The 18,263-nt window shown below is 39.6% G+C and overlaps 1 protein-coding gene across 1 annotated transcript in view; it reads right to left on the bottom strand.

Annotated features, from left to right (window-relative positions):
• Positions 1-341: 341 nt before the first annotated feature.
• LOC136862818 (huntingtin-interacting protein K) overlaps positions 342-18,263 on the bottom strand; it is a 41,303-nt gene continuing 23,381 nt past the window's right edge. The window contains exon 3 of the mRNA XM_067139085.2: positions 342-565. Within this exon, the coding sequence (XP_066995186.1) occupies positions 470-565 (96 nt within the window). The 3' untranslated portion in view covers positions 342-469. The remainder of the gene's footprint in view (positions 566-18,263) is intronic.

Here is an 18,263-nt window from a genome sequence, read left to right on the forward strand (position 1 = left end):
CAATAACCAATGACTGAAGACTCGCTGCACCTGTCCTTGAGAAAAAACCCGGTCCTACCCCCAGCGGTCAGGCCAGTGCTTGTCCCACGGTCGCACCCTCCACACCGGGTGTCCCTGAATTTAGTCTCCACCAAAAGTTCAAATTAAGTCTACGAGTGTCGGATAACACGGAATGTCGGATAAGCGAAGGTCGGATGAGCGAGACTCTACTGTACTTTGAGTGTGGAAAAGAGTCGAAGTCATCATAGTATGGAATAAAAGACATTCACATATACCAGTCTTACTTTACTAATTTATATTACCAAAGATGAGAGAGTGAAGGCATAAAGAAACAGGAGTGAAAAAAAAAAACACATTTTATTTAACATAAAAGACAACATTAATTTAACATCCGGAAAACAAGATCATTTTACAAAAACACTCACTGCAAGAGATTGTGTGAAATGTCTATTCATTTTAAGATGGAATCTTAATCCGTGAGCGATATTAATGCTTCGACAACATTTCCACGGTGTTCTCTGAGAGTGCGTTCAGCTAGGTTTCGTGAGATCTCCATTTCCCTCACCTGCAACAACATAAGATTCTTAATGCTGGCAGTAACATTACTTTCATAGAAGACAAAAGGGAAATACAAACGATGTTCTATTAAGATAGCCATTGCTGCTCCAGTTAATGAGGTTGAGGAACATCAAATGAAATTAACAATTCACTCCAACTATTTTAACACTTGTCATGCAACGATTCACTCTGAAATAAAGAAGCATAAACAGTGAAACAAATGAAAAATTAAAGCAATGTAGTTCATTGTTACTTATTTACTGTACGGCTTTTACTGCCGGGGAGTGTCTGAGGACATGTCTGGTTCATCTGGTGCAGGTCTTTCTATTTTGACACCTACGCACCTGGATGTGGGATGATGATGAGGTAGGAAGAGGGTGAAGCCCGCTGTCGGCATGTAGCCTACTCGTGTTGAATAACAACAAGGTGTCTACTCACAGCTTTACGTCCCCATTTGACAGATGAATCACCATCAACGACATCATATACCCTCACTCCATATGAACACTGCAGAGAGGTTTGAAACTGAATCCAGGCTTTTGCACGCAATCTAATGATTAGAAATTGTATATAACCACCTCTCCTACCCTGTCGGCCAGCATTCTGATGGTGAACTTTTTTCCAACCAACAGGACTTGAACCAGTTAACCACGGTGTCAGGAGGCCATGAAGACTTCATACCTTAACGATCATAGCCAACAGGTGGGTTTATGTAGTTTATAAAAATAAATATATTTTGCACACCACTGCCCTAGAAATGACCGCACTCACAAACGAGGTGGAATGGTATGTGGCTATTACTTAACCAGCCTTAAATACAGGTTGTTAGGCCATTCACCACGCAGGTATGAGAGGAAGCCAGAATACATGTTTGTAGAATCACACGATATAAACTTCATGGCTTTGATCCGTATTGAATTGTGATCATCATCATCATCATAATAACTAACCTTATGTCGAAATGGTCCACATTTTCAATACTATTTATGCAATGATTACATGACTTTTTAATCTAGGACCTACTTTCGGCCTTGACTGGCCATCATCAGCTATAATACAAAACTGTACAAACACATCTAATGAATAAAACAAATGTATACATATACACAAATGACGTAAAAGGTATTAAAAGCATCTGGGATGAATTATGCACAACACGTAAAATACAAAGGGCACTAGGAAAGTTTTGCAATACGCAAAAACAGTTGGCTGGACACCCCTGTTATGGTGAAGGATGAAAAGAGGCATAAAAACCGGTCTAGGAGACAGCAAGGCGCGACCTTCACACAGTTGTTACCAAGCAAGTTAAGATGTCAGTGTAGTCTAAAGGTGAATATCACTCAATTATCCGCTACAATTTTGCTAGTGGATTAACTGTTGACCAGTGCCTGGAGGAAATGACTCCTGTGCTGGGGAAAGACTGTCCACATCGGACAACAATTTTCCGCTGGTACAATGAGTTCCAGAGGGGAAATTTTGGGGTTGAAGACGATCCTCGTTCTGGGTGACCGTTTGAATCAGTTACTGAGGAAAACATTGAAGCTGTGAGGAAAATGTTGCAGCAACAGAGGTGGTTGACATATCAACAGGTAGAAGAGACCCTCCACATCCCTGCACCAGTTATTCATTCAATTCTACAAGACCATTTCCATGTAGAAAGGTTTGTTCCCTTTGGGTGCTCCATTCACTTTCAGAGGAACAAAGGACACATCGAGTGAAATGGTGCCGAAAAATGCTAAAACAGATTGAAAATGGGACTTCGCGTAACGTCAATAGCATTGTTACAGGTGATGAAACTTGGCTTTATTATTACGATGTCCCTACAAAATCCCAGAACAAGGTGTGGCTGTTTGAAGATGAGGGTACTCCTGTGACTGTGCAAAAATCAAAGTCAGTGAAGAAAAGGACAATTGCAGTATTCTTCACTAAACGGGGCATCCTGACTCGAGTTGTGCTAGAAACACAAAGGACAGTTACTGCAAAATCGTACAGTGAGACTTGTCTGCCTCAGGTCATCCAGGCTCTTCCCCCTGTGGGTGGGGGCGGTAGAATAACATCCACGGTATCCCATGCCTGTCGTAAGAGGCGACTAAAAGGGGCCCCAGGGGCTCTGAACTTTGGAGCGTGGGTTGGCGACCACGGGGCCCTCAGCTGAGTCCTGGCATTGCTTCCACTTACTTGTGCCAGGCTCCTCACTTTCATCTATACTATCTGACCTACCTTGGTCAACACTTGTTCTTTTCCGACCCCGATGCTATTAGGTTTGCGAGGGCTAGGGAGTCTTTCATTTTCACGCCCTTCGTGGCCCTTATCTTTCTTTGACCGATATCTTCATTTTTCGAAGTGTCGGATCCCTTGCATTTTTTCCCTCTGATTAGTGTTATATAGAGGATGGTTGCCTAGTTGTACTTCCTCTTAAAACAATAATCACCACCACCACCACCATCCAGGCTCTCAAGCAGCTCCGTCCGGGGTCACGGCTCAACACTTGGCTCTTGCATCACGACAATGCTCCAGCACATCATGCTAATGTAACAATGGATTTTCTTGCCAGATCAGGGTTGAATGTGCTTGATCACCCTCCATACAATACTGATCTTGCCCCATGTGACTTCGGACTCTTCCCAGAAGTGAAGATGAAAGGGGAGCGTTTTGCAACCGATGAGGAACTTCTGGCAGCATGGGATCAAGAGTGTGAAAATGTAACCAAGGAAAAGCGGCAGAAATTATTTTGAAAAAGTATAAAGCGTTCACTCACATTGCAAAACTTTCCTAGTGCCCTTTGTATATGATGAAATTAAAATAATGCTCTAAAATCCTTAGAGGCATTGCATAATGTTAAAATGTTTCATTAGTGCTTCCTATTAAAATATCTTGAAATATGCTGAAAAGTTCCTCTGCTAGAAATTGTCAATGGTTGAGTCAAGGACAGCACACAAAGATAGGATTAAATAGCTAGCACATTCTTAGACTGCAGCTGGTAGAGATTTGCAATTCAGTGTGGTGTCTATGAAGTTAACCTTTCGTTGCGGCATGTGGTGCGTGGCCTACTGCTATGTGCCTCCTGAATCTTTTATATCTTGCTAGAATCCTTCGAGCTGAACTACTGTCTATCAAACCAATTAGTAATTCTGCTAGCATGTCTAATATAGTCAGAAAGAATGTTTTCCCGAAGTTTACACGCAACGCATGTCAAGTTGACTGACTTATAATTAACAGCTTTATGTTTATCACCCTTTCTGTTATACACAGCTGTTATATACAGCTCCTTCAAACAAACAGTAATCAAATAAGTACTTCAGATGCGTTATTATATCCCAACCCATTGACTTTATAATATCTCCGGAAATCTTATCAATAATACCAATATAAATGGTCCGTTATTGGACATTATAAATTTTCCAGCTAACTCATTCCTGGTTGCCAGCGTTTCGCCCTCGTGTGCTAGGCTGGGCTCATCAGTTGGTACCTAGCACACCTACCAAGACGCTGGCTAGTGCATACCATGGAGGCCACTGCGTAGGCTAATTGTAGCCACCGGCAGTGCCAATGCACTATGAGACACTTTGTCCCATTATCAAAAATTGATGCCTGCCTGGCCATCAGATGATATAAATTTACTCATTCGGAACAAATATTTCAGATTCCCCATGGGAGTCAACATCTATATCATCTGATGGCCAGGCAGGCATCAATTTTTGATAATGGGACAAAGTGTCTCATAGTGCATTGGCACTGCCGGTGGCTACAATTAGCCTACGCAGTGGCCTCCATGGTATGCACTAGCCAGCGTCTTGGTAGGTGTGCTAGATACCAACTGATGAGCCCAGCCTAGCACACGAGGGCGAAACGCTGGCAACCAGGAATGAGTTAGCTGGAAAATTTATAATGTCCAATAACGGACCATTTATATTGGTATTATAAATTTACTCATTCGGAACAAATATTTCAGATTCCCCATGGGAATCAACATCAATATCAACCTTATCAATTCCAACGGCTTTTCAACTTTTCACTTTTGTATCTTATTGTAAATGTCTTTACTAATGTAGGTGAAATGCATACTTCATTAGTATTAGTCATCTTCTCTACCTGGACATTATCCCTGTAACCAACAATCTTAACATACTGCTTCTGCCTTCTGTAAATCCTCATAAATGTACTGCCCTTGTTCATTAACGATTGCTGGAAAGTCCTTCTTGGAACTTGATTCTGCTCTTCCATTTCTCACTAAAATTTGTATGACTGTGATCTATTTTTGCCTTCATGTATTCCGTAGCTGACTTCTTCACTAGATTTAATTTCTTAGCAAGTTCCGTCAATTTATCCTTACTTCCACAACCATTTCTGTTTCTTTCCAACCTGCACCTCTTTCTTAGTCTCTTTTCTTTTCCAATATAATATAGAAGATCTTTACCATTCTTTATCACTTTAAAGGTACATACCTGTTTTCACATTCCTCAACAATTGCTTTAAACTCATCCCATAGGCTGTTTACATTTTTATTTACAATTTTTCACTGATCATAACTACTTTTTGCACACTCCCTCGTGTATCTTATCAATATTTAAACATCATTTTCCAACTCCAGTTTCCCGGGTGTGGTGTACAAGTGCTCGCCATCTCTTCCCGTCTGCATACATCTTCTGTTCCAGGACATCTTTCCATTTGAGACCTCTCCCATCACATCTGATTTTACTGTGTCTATCCAGCATTTCCTTGGCCTTTATCCTTGGACAGAAAGGCTGAAGTATTTTCTGGCAGGTCTCCTGCTCTTTATTATCATAATGTGCCCATACCACTGACGTCTATACTTCTTTATTACACTGGTAATAGGGGCCTCCTGAATTTTAACACACAGCTTAAATTCTTTCAACACTTTTAAAAATCCTGAACATCCCCCCCCCCCCCCCCTCCAAGTGAATTTTCCAGGAAAAATACTTGTTTCTTTATTAGTAAAGGATCTCTAAATACCAATTACCACGACTGTAACATCTTTAGTTTTTGAAATATGTGTCCTCATAAAAGGAATTCCACTCCTTTTCACCCCTGTCTCCCAAGATGATTTTTCTCCAAAAATGCTTTTCTTTGCTCTTAACCCGGCATTACTCGCTAGGTCTTCACATGTGCCGTTACTCGCTACTGAGCGCAGCATTCACCTTAATATTTAAAGACATATGGCCATATAAAGATGGAGATATTTTAATACGTCAATTTGAGACAGTTACTTGTTTAGGAACACAAGCGAGTGCAGTGGCCGCGCAAGTTAAGGTGCTACAGCTATGGAGCCATGCTCTGTATTCGGGAGACGCGCGGGTTTGAACCCCACCGTTGGCTGTCCTGAGAATGATTTTCTATGGTTTCCAGTTCACACTTCCAGGCAAATGCCAGTTCAGTCCCTATTCATAGGAAACAGCTAATTACTTACACCTCCTTATCCAGTTTCATTCACCACCATTCACTTCATCTTCATTAGCTCCTCAAATGAGGTTGGCATCAGGAAGGGCATCCGACCGCAAAACAAACTCACTTCATCCCCGATCCCGTATAAATAAACGGGACTAAAGGGGTATACAAACTACTTAGGAGCACAAATGCTTAAATTTAAACAAATCTGAGATAGGAAGAGGAAGCTCAATATGAACTAAATAAGGCTAACTTATAATCCAGCATAACAGGGAACAAACATTTTTACCCAATTAGTCATCACTTCTGTTCTTTTCAGCATCATTTCTGGAACACTTTTTTTATTTATTTGGGAAACCAAAGCAGCAAGAAGCCGAATTACAGAATTCCGCAATAAAAAATATGTTTAGAATGGAGTAGCACAAGACAAACATACAAAAATAAGTGGAAGAACAATGAGGAAAAAACATCTAATGATAAAAATAGAGGAAAAAATTTAAAACTAACAAAATAACTGTAGAGACACAACAATTAACAACAAAACATAAAGGCAAAAGAAACAACGAGAAAATTGAAGATTGAACGTAAAACAAAGAGAAGAACTTATAGCTAGGCACAGTAAGATAAATACAGATATAACACATAAGTAACGGCATAGTACAGTTAAAAAAAAAAATTATATACAAAAGAGGGGACAGTAATGAGAAGAGAAAAAAAGGAATGTGAAGAAAATGGACTAGGTTAAGTTAAGGAAGAATCGATTAAAGGAGGCATACGAAGAAAAAAGTCAAAGTTCCTGTCAGAAGATGAAGAGTTAAGGAGGGTTGGTAAGAGGATAAATAAACTTCTTTGAACGAGAAAGAGGCGGGAATACGGAATATGAAAGGGCGGATTAATCCTGGTTTTGCGAGTTGGAACATGTAAGGAAAAGAAGGATGCAGGTTCAGGAGTTTGAACATTTGTAAGGGAAGCTTAGTAATTCCATCCTTTCCTAAAACGAATGGAATACAGCCTTCAAATCAACGAAGTACCTCTTCTTCCTCAGAACATGCAGACACACTGTTTCAGAGTTAGGATCACTTTCGTGAATCTTATCTGTTTCAGTACCATCACTGTAAGTGTTCAAGTCCACTTCCTCCAACGTTTCATCCAACCACAAAATTATCTGATCAGTGGATGCCATGATAACTTGTGTAAATTCACTAACAACATTCACAATGTAAACATTTCGCATTAAACACAAGCATAAGACGAACTTTGACTTATTACAGTGTACGGAATCGACTAGCACTGTTGCTCGCCACTGAGCGCACCACTCACCTAACATGCACTGTCGCACTTTATCATGGACTGAGGGTCTCCGTTTTCAAAGATAATGGAAATAACTGGCATTTCCCCTTCCTAACAATTTGCTTGAAAGATGTGTAGAGTTTCAAAAGTAGAAGTGTTGTAATATTCCAACAACAAACAATAAAAAGCGGAGGTGAGCGCCGCGCTCACCATGCAAGTAACAATGGGTTAAAAGAGATCTAAATACCAATTTTCATGTCTGTAACAACTTTAGCTTTTATTAGATCTAAGTATCCTCAAACAATTAATTCAATTCATTTTTCAATCCTTTAACCCACTCCCCTTCATGGGATTTTTCTAAATCAAAGGAATATGTGTTTCTTTCCTTCTACTTTTTAAATACCAAATCTGCAACATCTTTCCTTTTTAAGATAGTAGTACCTTCATACAAATAATTCAACTAATTTTTCAATCACCCCCCCCCCCCCTTTAGTGGATTTCGGAAAACAAAAATTACGTATTTATTTTTAAAAGAGATTCCAAATACCAAATTTCATGTCTGTAACATCTTCAGTTTTTGAGATACCAGTATCCTAATAAAAAGAATTCAACCCCATTTTCAGTCATTTTTAACCCCCACCCAAGTGGTTTTTCTGAAAACAAAAAATGTGTCTTTATTTTTAATAGAGATAAAAAATACCATTAATCACTTCTGTAAAATGAGAAGTTTTTGAAATATACTGTACACATGCTCATTTTAAAATTTCATCCCTTTTAGTTACCCTTAAGTGGAGTTTCCGAAAACAAATCATCTATGTTTCTTTACTATTACAGGAGATTCCAAATACTTATTTTTTTCCTATGTTTGTGATGATGCTTGTTGTTTAAAGGGACCTAACATCAAAGGTCATCGGCCCCTTTTACATATGTAACATTTTACGTTTCTGAGATATACTGTAGATATAGTCTTTCTAAAAATTCACCTCATTTGTCGCTCCTGTTTAACCCCCATTAATTGGATTTTCCAAAAAACAAAAAACATGTAATATCTTCAGTTTTTGAGGTATAAGTATCCTCATTAAAGGCATTCAACTCTTTTTTTTTTTTGCTAGTTGCTTTACGTCGCACTGACATAGATATGTCTTATGGCGACGATGGGATGGGAAAGGGCTAGGAGTGGGAAGGAAGCGGTCGTGGCTTTAATTAAGGTACAGCCCCAGCATTTGCCTGGTGTGAAAATGGGAAACCATAGAAAACCATTTTCAGGGCTGCCGACAGTGGGGTTCGAACCTACTATCTCCTGAATACTGGATACTGGTCACACTTAAGCGACTGCAGCTATCAAGCTCGGTCAACCCCTTTTTTCACCCCTCCTGGTGAGATTTTCCAAAAACAAAAAAACCAGTGTTTCTTTATTTGTAAAGGAGATTCTAAATACCAGTTTTTACATCTGTAAACTTTTAACGTTTTGAGATATAGATACAGTCATTTTAAATCTTCACCCCCTTAGCAATGGAATATCCAAAAATCCTCCCTTAGCAAGCACCTGCATTGTAATAGAAATGTATCCTCAAAATTTCATTTCTTTATGTCCAGTAGTTTTGGCTCGGCAATGATGAATGAGTCAGTCAGTCAGTCAGGACGTTCTTTTATATAGATTTTCCACCGATCATAATTACTTTTTGCACACATGGTACACGAAGGTGATGGATGATACACTCGTGAAATAAAGCATCAAATAAATACTCGCACATAAAATTTTATCCTTTATCCTAGGGGAAGATTATTGACCATACTGGAGGTTATATTGGTCAAATATAGGAAGAAGTAAGAATAAATCGGAAAGTTGGAAGACGAGTATATATAAAAAAATAAAAAAAACAACGGATAGTTTCCGGGTAAATCAAAAGGGTTGGCAGGTATGCAATGCTATCGATTCTGTTACTACCTGTTCTCTTTTAAATATACATGTTATCTTTTATTGTTGAGATTCACATATATATTTTTAATTTACTTTATATTCAAATAGTTCTGTAACTACCACCACCCCTCTGGGTTTCCTGCACTTTCCTGGCACTCTGCTGTTGAATAGTGGAACGGCTCTTTCAATGACAGAGCATGGCACGGTCATGAATCTTCAATTTGCATGTTTGAAAAACCAATCTCAGATGATCTTTTGAACTTTACCTTCAAAATTCCATACATAATAAAATAAATGTATTTACAGGACAGATGGGATGTCCTCAAACAGCGCAAGCATGGAGCAGCTTTAAGAAGGTTCGATCACGTCACTAGTCACATGTCAGAGAAGCTGACGGAAGCTCAACATGTTTAGTAGGTGGCTGGAACATGAAGATGGCGGTTGTACGAGTGTGTTGAGCAGTTAAAAAACAATTTTTTCTTGCGATTTTAGCATGTTACACACCAAATTCCTTTTCCGCTGATCATTTGCTTACTGCATTATTGTCTTGCTAATGAAAGAAGCTCTTCTAATACAATAATGTTTTGGTACCAATTACTTACCATTGTTGAATGGTAATGTTCACAAGTCAAAAGAAATATCTGCTCTGCAAAAATGTGCTACCACCGGGCGAGTTGGCCGTGTGGTTAGAGGCGCGCGGCTGTGAACTTGCATCCGGGAGATAGTGTGTATCGTAGAGATAGGATAGGAATGGTTGGAGGGGGAGTGTTCATTCTGGTGAAAGAAGAATTTGTAAGCTACGAAAAAGTTAAAGATGAGACACATGAAATTCTAGGTGTAAGACTCATTTCTAAAGATAATAGGCAACTTGATATATTTGGAGTGTACAGATCGGGAAAGGGTAGCACTGACGCGGATTCGGAATTATTTGATAGGATAGTCAGTTATATGGGAAACGACATGGAAAGAAATGTGATTGTGGCGGGAGATCTGAATTTGCCAGATGTCAATTGGGAAGGAAATGCGAACGACAGGAAGCATGACCAACAAATGGCAAATAAGTTAATATGGGAAGGACAGCTGATTCAGAAAGTGATGGAACCAACCAGAGGGAAAAATATCCTGGATGTCGTGCTGAACCAGATGAGCTCTATAGGGAAACTGAAGTAATAGATGGTATTAGTGATCATGAAGCTGTTTTTGTGGTAGTTAAAAATAAATGTGATAGAAAGGAAGGTCTTAAAAGTAGGACTGTTAGGCAGTACCATATGGCTGATATAGCAGGCATGAGGCAGTTTCTAAAAAGTAACTATGATCGGTGGAAAACGGTAAATAAAAATGTAAACAGACTCTGGGATGGGTTTAAAGAAATTGTTGAGGAATGCGAAAACAGGTTTGTAGCTTTAAGGGTGGTAAGGAATGGTAAAGACCCACCTTATTATAATAGAGAAATAAAGAGACTAAGAAGGAGGTGCAGACTGGAAAGAAATAGAGTTAGAAGTGGCTGTGGAAGTGAGGAGAAATTGAAGGAACTTACTAGAAAATTGAATCTAGCAAAGAAGGCAGCTAAGGATAACATGATGGCAAGCATAGTTGGCAGTCATACAAATTTTAGTGAAAAATGGAAGGGTATGTATAGGTATTTTAAGGCAGAAACAGGTTCCAAGAAGGACATTCCAGGAATAATTAATGAACAAGAGGAGTGTGTATGTGAGGATCTTCAAAAGGCAGAAGTATTCAGTCAGCAGTATGTAAAGATTGTTGGTTACAAGGATAATGTCGAGATAGAGGAGGAGACTAAGGCCAAAGAAGTAATAAAATTTACATATGATAACAATGACATTTACAATAAGATACAAAAATTGAAAACTAGAAAAGCGGCTGGAATTGATCAGATTTCTGGGAATATACTAAAGACAATGGGTTAGGATATAGTACCATATCTGAAGTACTTATTTGATTATTGTTTGGTCGGAGGAGTTATACCAGATAAATGGAGAGTTGCTATAGTAAAGAGACTAAGGAGGTAAAATTTGCAGTATGTGCTTTTCCTCCCTCCTTGCCTGACTCATTCTCATCTATCCTGTCAAGTCTTTCCTTGCACTTTATTTTATTTTGTGTTTTTTTCATTTTTTAAATTTTTATTTATTCTACCCCTTTAGTCCAATGAACTTGCTGTTTACTTGGCAACATCTTATTTGGAACTAAGATGATGTCGTCACCTAATTAGGCTAGAAGGCTAGCGCACAGTGAACCATCTGGCGACAAACGAGAGTACCAGTTACAATAGACTAATGGTAAAGCATTCTTAAATTCAAACTTCCATTATTAGAGAAGACATGCTCATGAACAGACAAGATTTTCTTCCGAAGACGTTGAGCAAAATTCTATGTGAAATGTACAGAAATTCACCTTGTTTTCTGACATGGCAAAAGCCCTAAAGCTTATTATCATGTTTACAATTAGGCTGATGACACAAGGAGCGGTTTCTGCCGAGTTGGCAACCGCGTCGGCCGCTGCCTGTGATTGATACACAGAGCGGTTTTTGCCGACTGTGACGATACCACTGCCTGCTCGATCTGCACCTAAAAACGACTGCTTATAAGCAGACATCGGGTGCGTATCGAGCTGGCAGTGGACAAAACACATTAGCGAGCGCGACGATAGGTGAGAAAGTTAGCTAACATTATATAAAAATAAATTATTGTTCTTATTCCAACAGTCTACTTACTCTATATGTCCTTTTACGTGTATATTATTGAATTTCAAAGATACTTCATGATATCTAATACAGGAATACCTACCAATGATGCAATCGCCACGTAAATTCAGCCACGGCCGACTGGATCTATCGCTAGAGCGATGCATCAAGTCGGTCGTGATTCAGCTGAATGTATTAAATCAATGGCACTAGAGCGCGCACAAAGTCTTCAAAACGCTCGCTGCACCGCCAGCTAAACAACAGGCTGTGTCGGCAAATCTGCCGCCTGTCGGCGAGCACCGCTGTGTCTGTTTCATCCCATCTGATACAATAGAAACATGCGCCAACTCTGCAAAAACCGCTCCGTGTGTCATCAGCCTTACAACCTGTGAAATCATCAATCTAAATATCTCACTTGTAGTTTGATTTCTGATACGGACAACGGCCTTTTGTCTCCAGTAAAGATTTTTGCTAATGCAGATATCTTTGCTGTCAACTCCTTTAGGACTTCTACAAGTTTTGGATGTTGTACCCTGTACCTTTACAAAATCAGTTAAACAGATCCAGACAGTTCTGAATTAAGATATTCAGTGCAAACAATGCTTCCCTTGTACCCAAAGAGCCATTCCTTTGAGCTCATTCACTGAGATGGACCCTCTCTTAATCAATCCCATCTCTTCTATATTAATTTCTTCTCAGTCCTTAATGAGCCTGTTTCTGCTGTCTAGCTTCATCAGGAAGACAAGCATCAACACTCAATGAGGATGAAATCTTGACAGATTTTCAGTCTTGATGCGGTAAATATAATGTAAGAAGAAAGCTACATAAACACACGTGGTAAAAGACTAGGATCACAAGACAAATATAGAAGTAGAAAAGAATCTCAACAGGGCTTAGAAGTGCAAAGATAATTCATATGATACTACATTTGTTTTCAAAGCCCCAAATCTTAAAACTGCAAGCTTTCAGCAAAGCCTCCCTCAAAGATCAAGCAATTCGTATAGACCAAACTGCTAACTAAAATTCCTGCTTACCATTTTATACTTTTCAGAAAATGACCCATGTAAACTGTGAACAGTAACAGTTAAAAAATAACCCTTGTTTAGTTTCTGTCCCTTGAACCAAGAACTCATTCTACCATTACCATAATTTTCACTGCATTGTCTACATAAATGCCATTTAATTGTGAGTAACCTCCGGAGAGCCTCTGGTGCAGATTTTTCAAGTTGACACCTTATATGCGACCTTTGTGTCTGAGAATGAGGCCATAATTATAATGAATTCTAATGCTGAAGACGTCACACTTACCCAGCCGCCGTGCCGCAGAATTAACCAATGAGGTTAAAATCCCTGACCTGGCCAGGAATTGAACCAAAGGCCAGCACACCAACCATTTAGCTACTGAGCTGGACTAAGTAAACTTGTGTCCTCATCCAGTGGTGGTGCAGCTCCTTTCAGGCACACTCCCAATGGAGGTGAGGGTGCAGGTAACATATTCACCACATAACAGCCCTCCTCTCATTCTTAACTCTCTGCCAGTCTGATAATCAAACTTGGGCCCCCAAGGACAGCAGCTAATAGCACTAACTCTGGTGTTATGGAGGCAGATAATGCTACTGATAGGCTGTAAATACACCCCCGCTTGATTCCACAATACCGCAATATGGCCAAAAACTTTTCTCGTGGTATTCTGTCATACAATCTTTTTAGATCCACAAACTTTAGTGTAAACGTCTATTCTTCTTAAAATATTTTTCAAGTACTTGTTAAAGTTTGAAAATCTGGTCCTGGCAGCCCACGTAGTATGAAATGGCACTGATTTCAACCAATTTATTCTTCGTCAGTGATTGCACTCTCCTTTCCGAAATGCCTGTGAACACGTTGCCCGATTTCTTGTTGCCTTTCTTCCTGTTACCTTGTTTATAGACAGAGGGAAATTACCGGGTGATATCATCACAAATCATACAGGTAAAGAGTGAATGTGTCACATCAATATTTCAGAGTTTGCTGCAACATGTTGAAGTTCCACATGAATCTACCAAAAAATGAAATATTTTCATTTTCTGTTGATTTGTTAAAAAGTTATAGTTCTATCTAACTGAAGGTATTTGTGAAAATGTATGTCTGAAAGGGAAAATAAAAAAGTAATTAAAAAACTAAAAGCGATAGAACTCTGAAGTTATTTTTAATAAAAACTCTGTTCATAATACTATCACAAATGATTAACACACACACAGTTCTGAGCCTTTTTTCATCTTTAATTTGGAAAAAATATACACACATACATTATCATTATAGACTGTTATGTCTTTCAGCATTCAGTCTGCAAGCCTCTGAGAATTTACTAAACGTCGCCACAATCCTCGATTTGCAACTAGTGTTGTGGACTCATTTAGTTCTAAACCTCTTATCCTTAAATCGTTAGAAACCGAGTCTAACCATCGTCGTCTTGGTCTCCCTGTACTTCTCTTACCCTCCATAAGAGTCCATTATTCTCCTAGGTAACCTATCCTCCTCCACTCGCCTCACATGACCCCACCGCCAAAGTCAGTTTATGCGTACAGCTTCATCCATCGAGTTCATTCCCAAATTAGCCTTTATCTCCTCATTCCGAGTACCCTCCTGCCATTGTTCCCACCTGTTTGTACCAGCAATCATTCTTGCTACTTTCATGTCTGTTACTTCTAACTTATGAATAAGATATCCTGAGTCCACCCAGCTTTTGCTCCCGTAAAGCAAAGTTGGTCGGAAAACAGACCGATGTAAAGATAGTTTCGTCTGGGAGCTGACTTCCTTCTTATAGAATACTGCTGATCGCAACTGCAAGCTCACTGCATTAGCCTTACTACACCTTCATTCAATCTCACTTACTATATTACCATCCTGGGAGAACACACAACCTAAATACTTGAAATTATCGACCTGTTCTAGCTTTGTATCACCAATCTGACATTCAATTCTGTTGAATTTCTTACCTACTGTCATCAATTTAGTCTTCGAGAGGCTAATTTTCATACCATACTCATTGCACCTATTTTCAAGTTCCAAGATATTACACTGCAGGCTTTAGGCAGTCTGCCATCAAGACCAAGTCGTCAGCATAGGCCAGACTGCTTACCACATTTCCACCTAACTGAATCTCTCCCTGCCATTTTATACCTTTCAGCAGATGATCCATGCAAACTACGAACAGCAAAGGTGAAAGATTACAGCCTTATCTAACCCCTGCAAGTACCCTGAACCACGAACTCATTCTACCATCAATTCTCACTGAAGCCCAATTGTCAACATAAATGCCTTTGATTGATTTTAATAATCTACCTCTAATTCCATAGTCCCCCAGTATAGTGAACATCTTTTCCCTCAGTACTCTGTCATATGCCTTCTCTAGATCTACGAAACATAAACACAACTGCCTATTCCTCTCGTAGCATTTTTCAATCACCTGGCGCATACTGAAAATCTGATCCTGACAGCCTCTCTGTGGTCTGAAACCACACTGGTTTTCATCCAACTTCCTCTCAACGACTGATCGCACCCTCCCTTCCAAGATCCCAATGAATACTTTACCTGGTATACTAATTAATGAGATACCTCGATAGTTGTTGCAATCCTTCCTGTTCCCTTGCTTATAGATAGGTGCAATTACGGCTTTTGTCCAATCTGAAGGTACCTTACCAACACTCCACGCTAATATTACTACTCTATGAAGCAATTTCATCCCTGCCTTCCCACTATACTTCAACATTTCAGGTCTAATTTCATCTATTCCTGCTGCCTTATGACAATTGAGTTTATTTACCATCCTTTCCCCTTCCTCAAGCATAGTTTCACCAACATCATTTTCCTCCTCCCCATGCGCTTGGCTGTTTGCAACACCACTATGATGATTTCGTTTTACATTGAGAAGATGTTCAAAATATTCCCTCCACCTCTCCAGTGATTCCCTGGAATCTATTATGAGTTCGCCTGAATTGCTCAAAACACTGTTCATTTCCTTTTTCCCTCCGTTCCTAAGATTCTTTATTACTGTCCAGAAAGGTTTCCCTGCTGCTTGACCTAGCCTTTCCAGGTTATTACCAAAATCTTCCAATGACTTCTTTTTGGATTCAACAACTATTTGTTTCGCTCTGTTTCTTTCATCTACGTACAAATCCCTGTCTGCCTCGGCAATTGTTTGGAGCCATTTCTGATAAGCCTTCTTTTTACATTTACAGGCTGCTCTCACTTCATCATTCCACCAAGATATTTGCCTTTTCCCATCTTTACACACAGTTGTTCCTAGGCATTCCCTTGCTGTTTCTACTACAGCATTCCTGTATGCCACCCATTCACTTTCTATATCCTGAACCTGCTTACTGTCTACTGTTCGAAACTTCTCACTAATCATATCCATGTACTTCTGTCCAATTTCCTCGTCCTGGAGATTTTCTATCCTTATTCGTTTGCAGACAGATTTCACTTTCTCTACCCTAGGCCTAGAGATACTTAGTTCACTACAGATCAGATAGTGGTCTGTATCATCGAAAAATCCGCGAAAAACTCGTACATTCCTGACAGATTTCCTGAATTCGAAGTCTGTTAAGATATAGTCTATTATGGATCTGGTACCCCTAGCCTCCCATGTGTAGCGGTGAATAGCCTTATGCTTGAAGAATGTATCCGTAACAGCTAAACCCATACTAGCACAGAAGTCCAGCAAACGCTTCCCATTCCCATTAGCTTCCATATCTTCCCCACAATTACCAATCACCCTTTCATATCTTTCAGTTCTATTCCAAACTCTCGCATTGAAATCACCCATTAGCACTTTTCTATCCTTGCTGTTGACCCTGACCACGATGTCACTCAATGCTTCATAAAACTTGTCAACTTCATCCTCATCTGCACCCTCACATGGTGAATACACAGACACAATTCTTGTCCTAATTCCTCCAACTGACAAATCTACCCACATCATTCGCTCATTTACATACCTTACAGAAACTGTTGCGTGCAATGGTATTCCTGATAAAGAGCCCTACCCCAGACTCTGCCCTTCCCTTTCTAACACCCATCAAGTACACTTTATAATCTCCCATTTCTTCCTCATTATCTCCTCTTACCCGAATATCACTTACTCCTAGCACATCCAGATGCATCCTCTTTGCTGACTCAGCAAGTTCTACCTTCTTTCTTCCATAAGCCCCATTAATATTGATAGCTCCCCATCGAATTCCATTTCATTTCCCAAGTTGTTTCCAAGGAGTCCCTCGCCTGTCAAATGGGAGTGGGACTCCATCACTCCCATAGATCCGAGGCTTGCTTAAAATGTTCTGAGCTCGGTAAATTCATGAAGCAGGATGCTACCCTACTTGCACATAGTCCAAGTGAGGATCTCTCCTCTAATGGGTCATGGACCACCGGTGAATTTTATAGTCCTAGCCGCCTGAGCACAAGGAGGGCCGTGATTCAGAATATGTCCGAGATGCCCACTCCCATTGCATAGTAACTGGTATCCCGACTCTCAGGACCACTTAGTAGGTCACTCAGCCGTTGCCCATGGTTCACAAACTAGGACGTGACTACAGTAACCCACAAACATGAACCATTGGAAAAAATAAAATCAGAAAATTTGTAACCTTTTGCAAACTTCAAAATTGTGTTTCAAAAATGTGAATAGTCATAGGATGTTAACTGTCTTGAGAAATGATAATGTTGAAACTTGACTAAGTGTTAGGAATGACATTAATGCCTGAACCTTTTAAATTATCAAAATATTTTTTTCATAGAAATGAAACTGAAATTTTTTGATTCTTTAGAAATTATTTTCTTTGAAAACCCCATCCTGAATATTCTAAAAATTGCATAAGATATTATTTGGTCATTGTACTTACGGAAGGTACAATCAGAGTGGGCAATATCTTTTCTGTGAAAAATATTTTTTTTTACCCTGAGTGTATATTTCAACTACCCTATAAGAAGTCTGCTGAAGAGGCTCACACTATAACAATAAACACTGTACTGCTGAAAAGAGTTCATTTGTTTTTTTCATCTGCTCCCCATTGAATTTGTGTAGCCAGGCCGATTTTGCATGTGAACAAGGATGATCCAACAAGAGCAACACTTGGGAAATGGAAAATGCACACTGATCAAGGGACGATGGCCATATGAAGCCATATGCCGATCCATGAGGTGTCATAAAGGAGACTGTTGAGCTTGCATTTGCCCCACCCATCACTGATTGTCACATACACAAAAAATGAAGTTGCTCAGAACAAAGTCCTTGTTGATGATGCTTGTTGTTTGAAGGGGCCTGACATCTAGGTCATTGGCCCAACAAAGTCTTCTAAGGTATACTGAGGTCTCTGCATTTTACACACAGTAACAGGCAGCATAATGTGGAGA

The sequence above is a fragment of the Anabrus simplex genome, chromosome 1 (assembly GCF_040414725.1).
Source record: "Anabrus simplex isolate iqAnaSimp1 chromosome 1, ASM4041472v1, whole genome shotgun sequence".
NCBI lineage: Eukaryota > Metazoa > Arthropoda > Insecta > Orthoptera > Tettigoniidae > Anabrus > Anabrus simplex.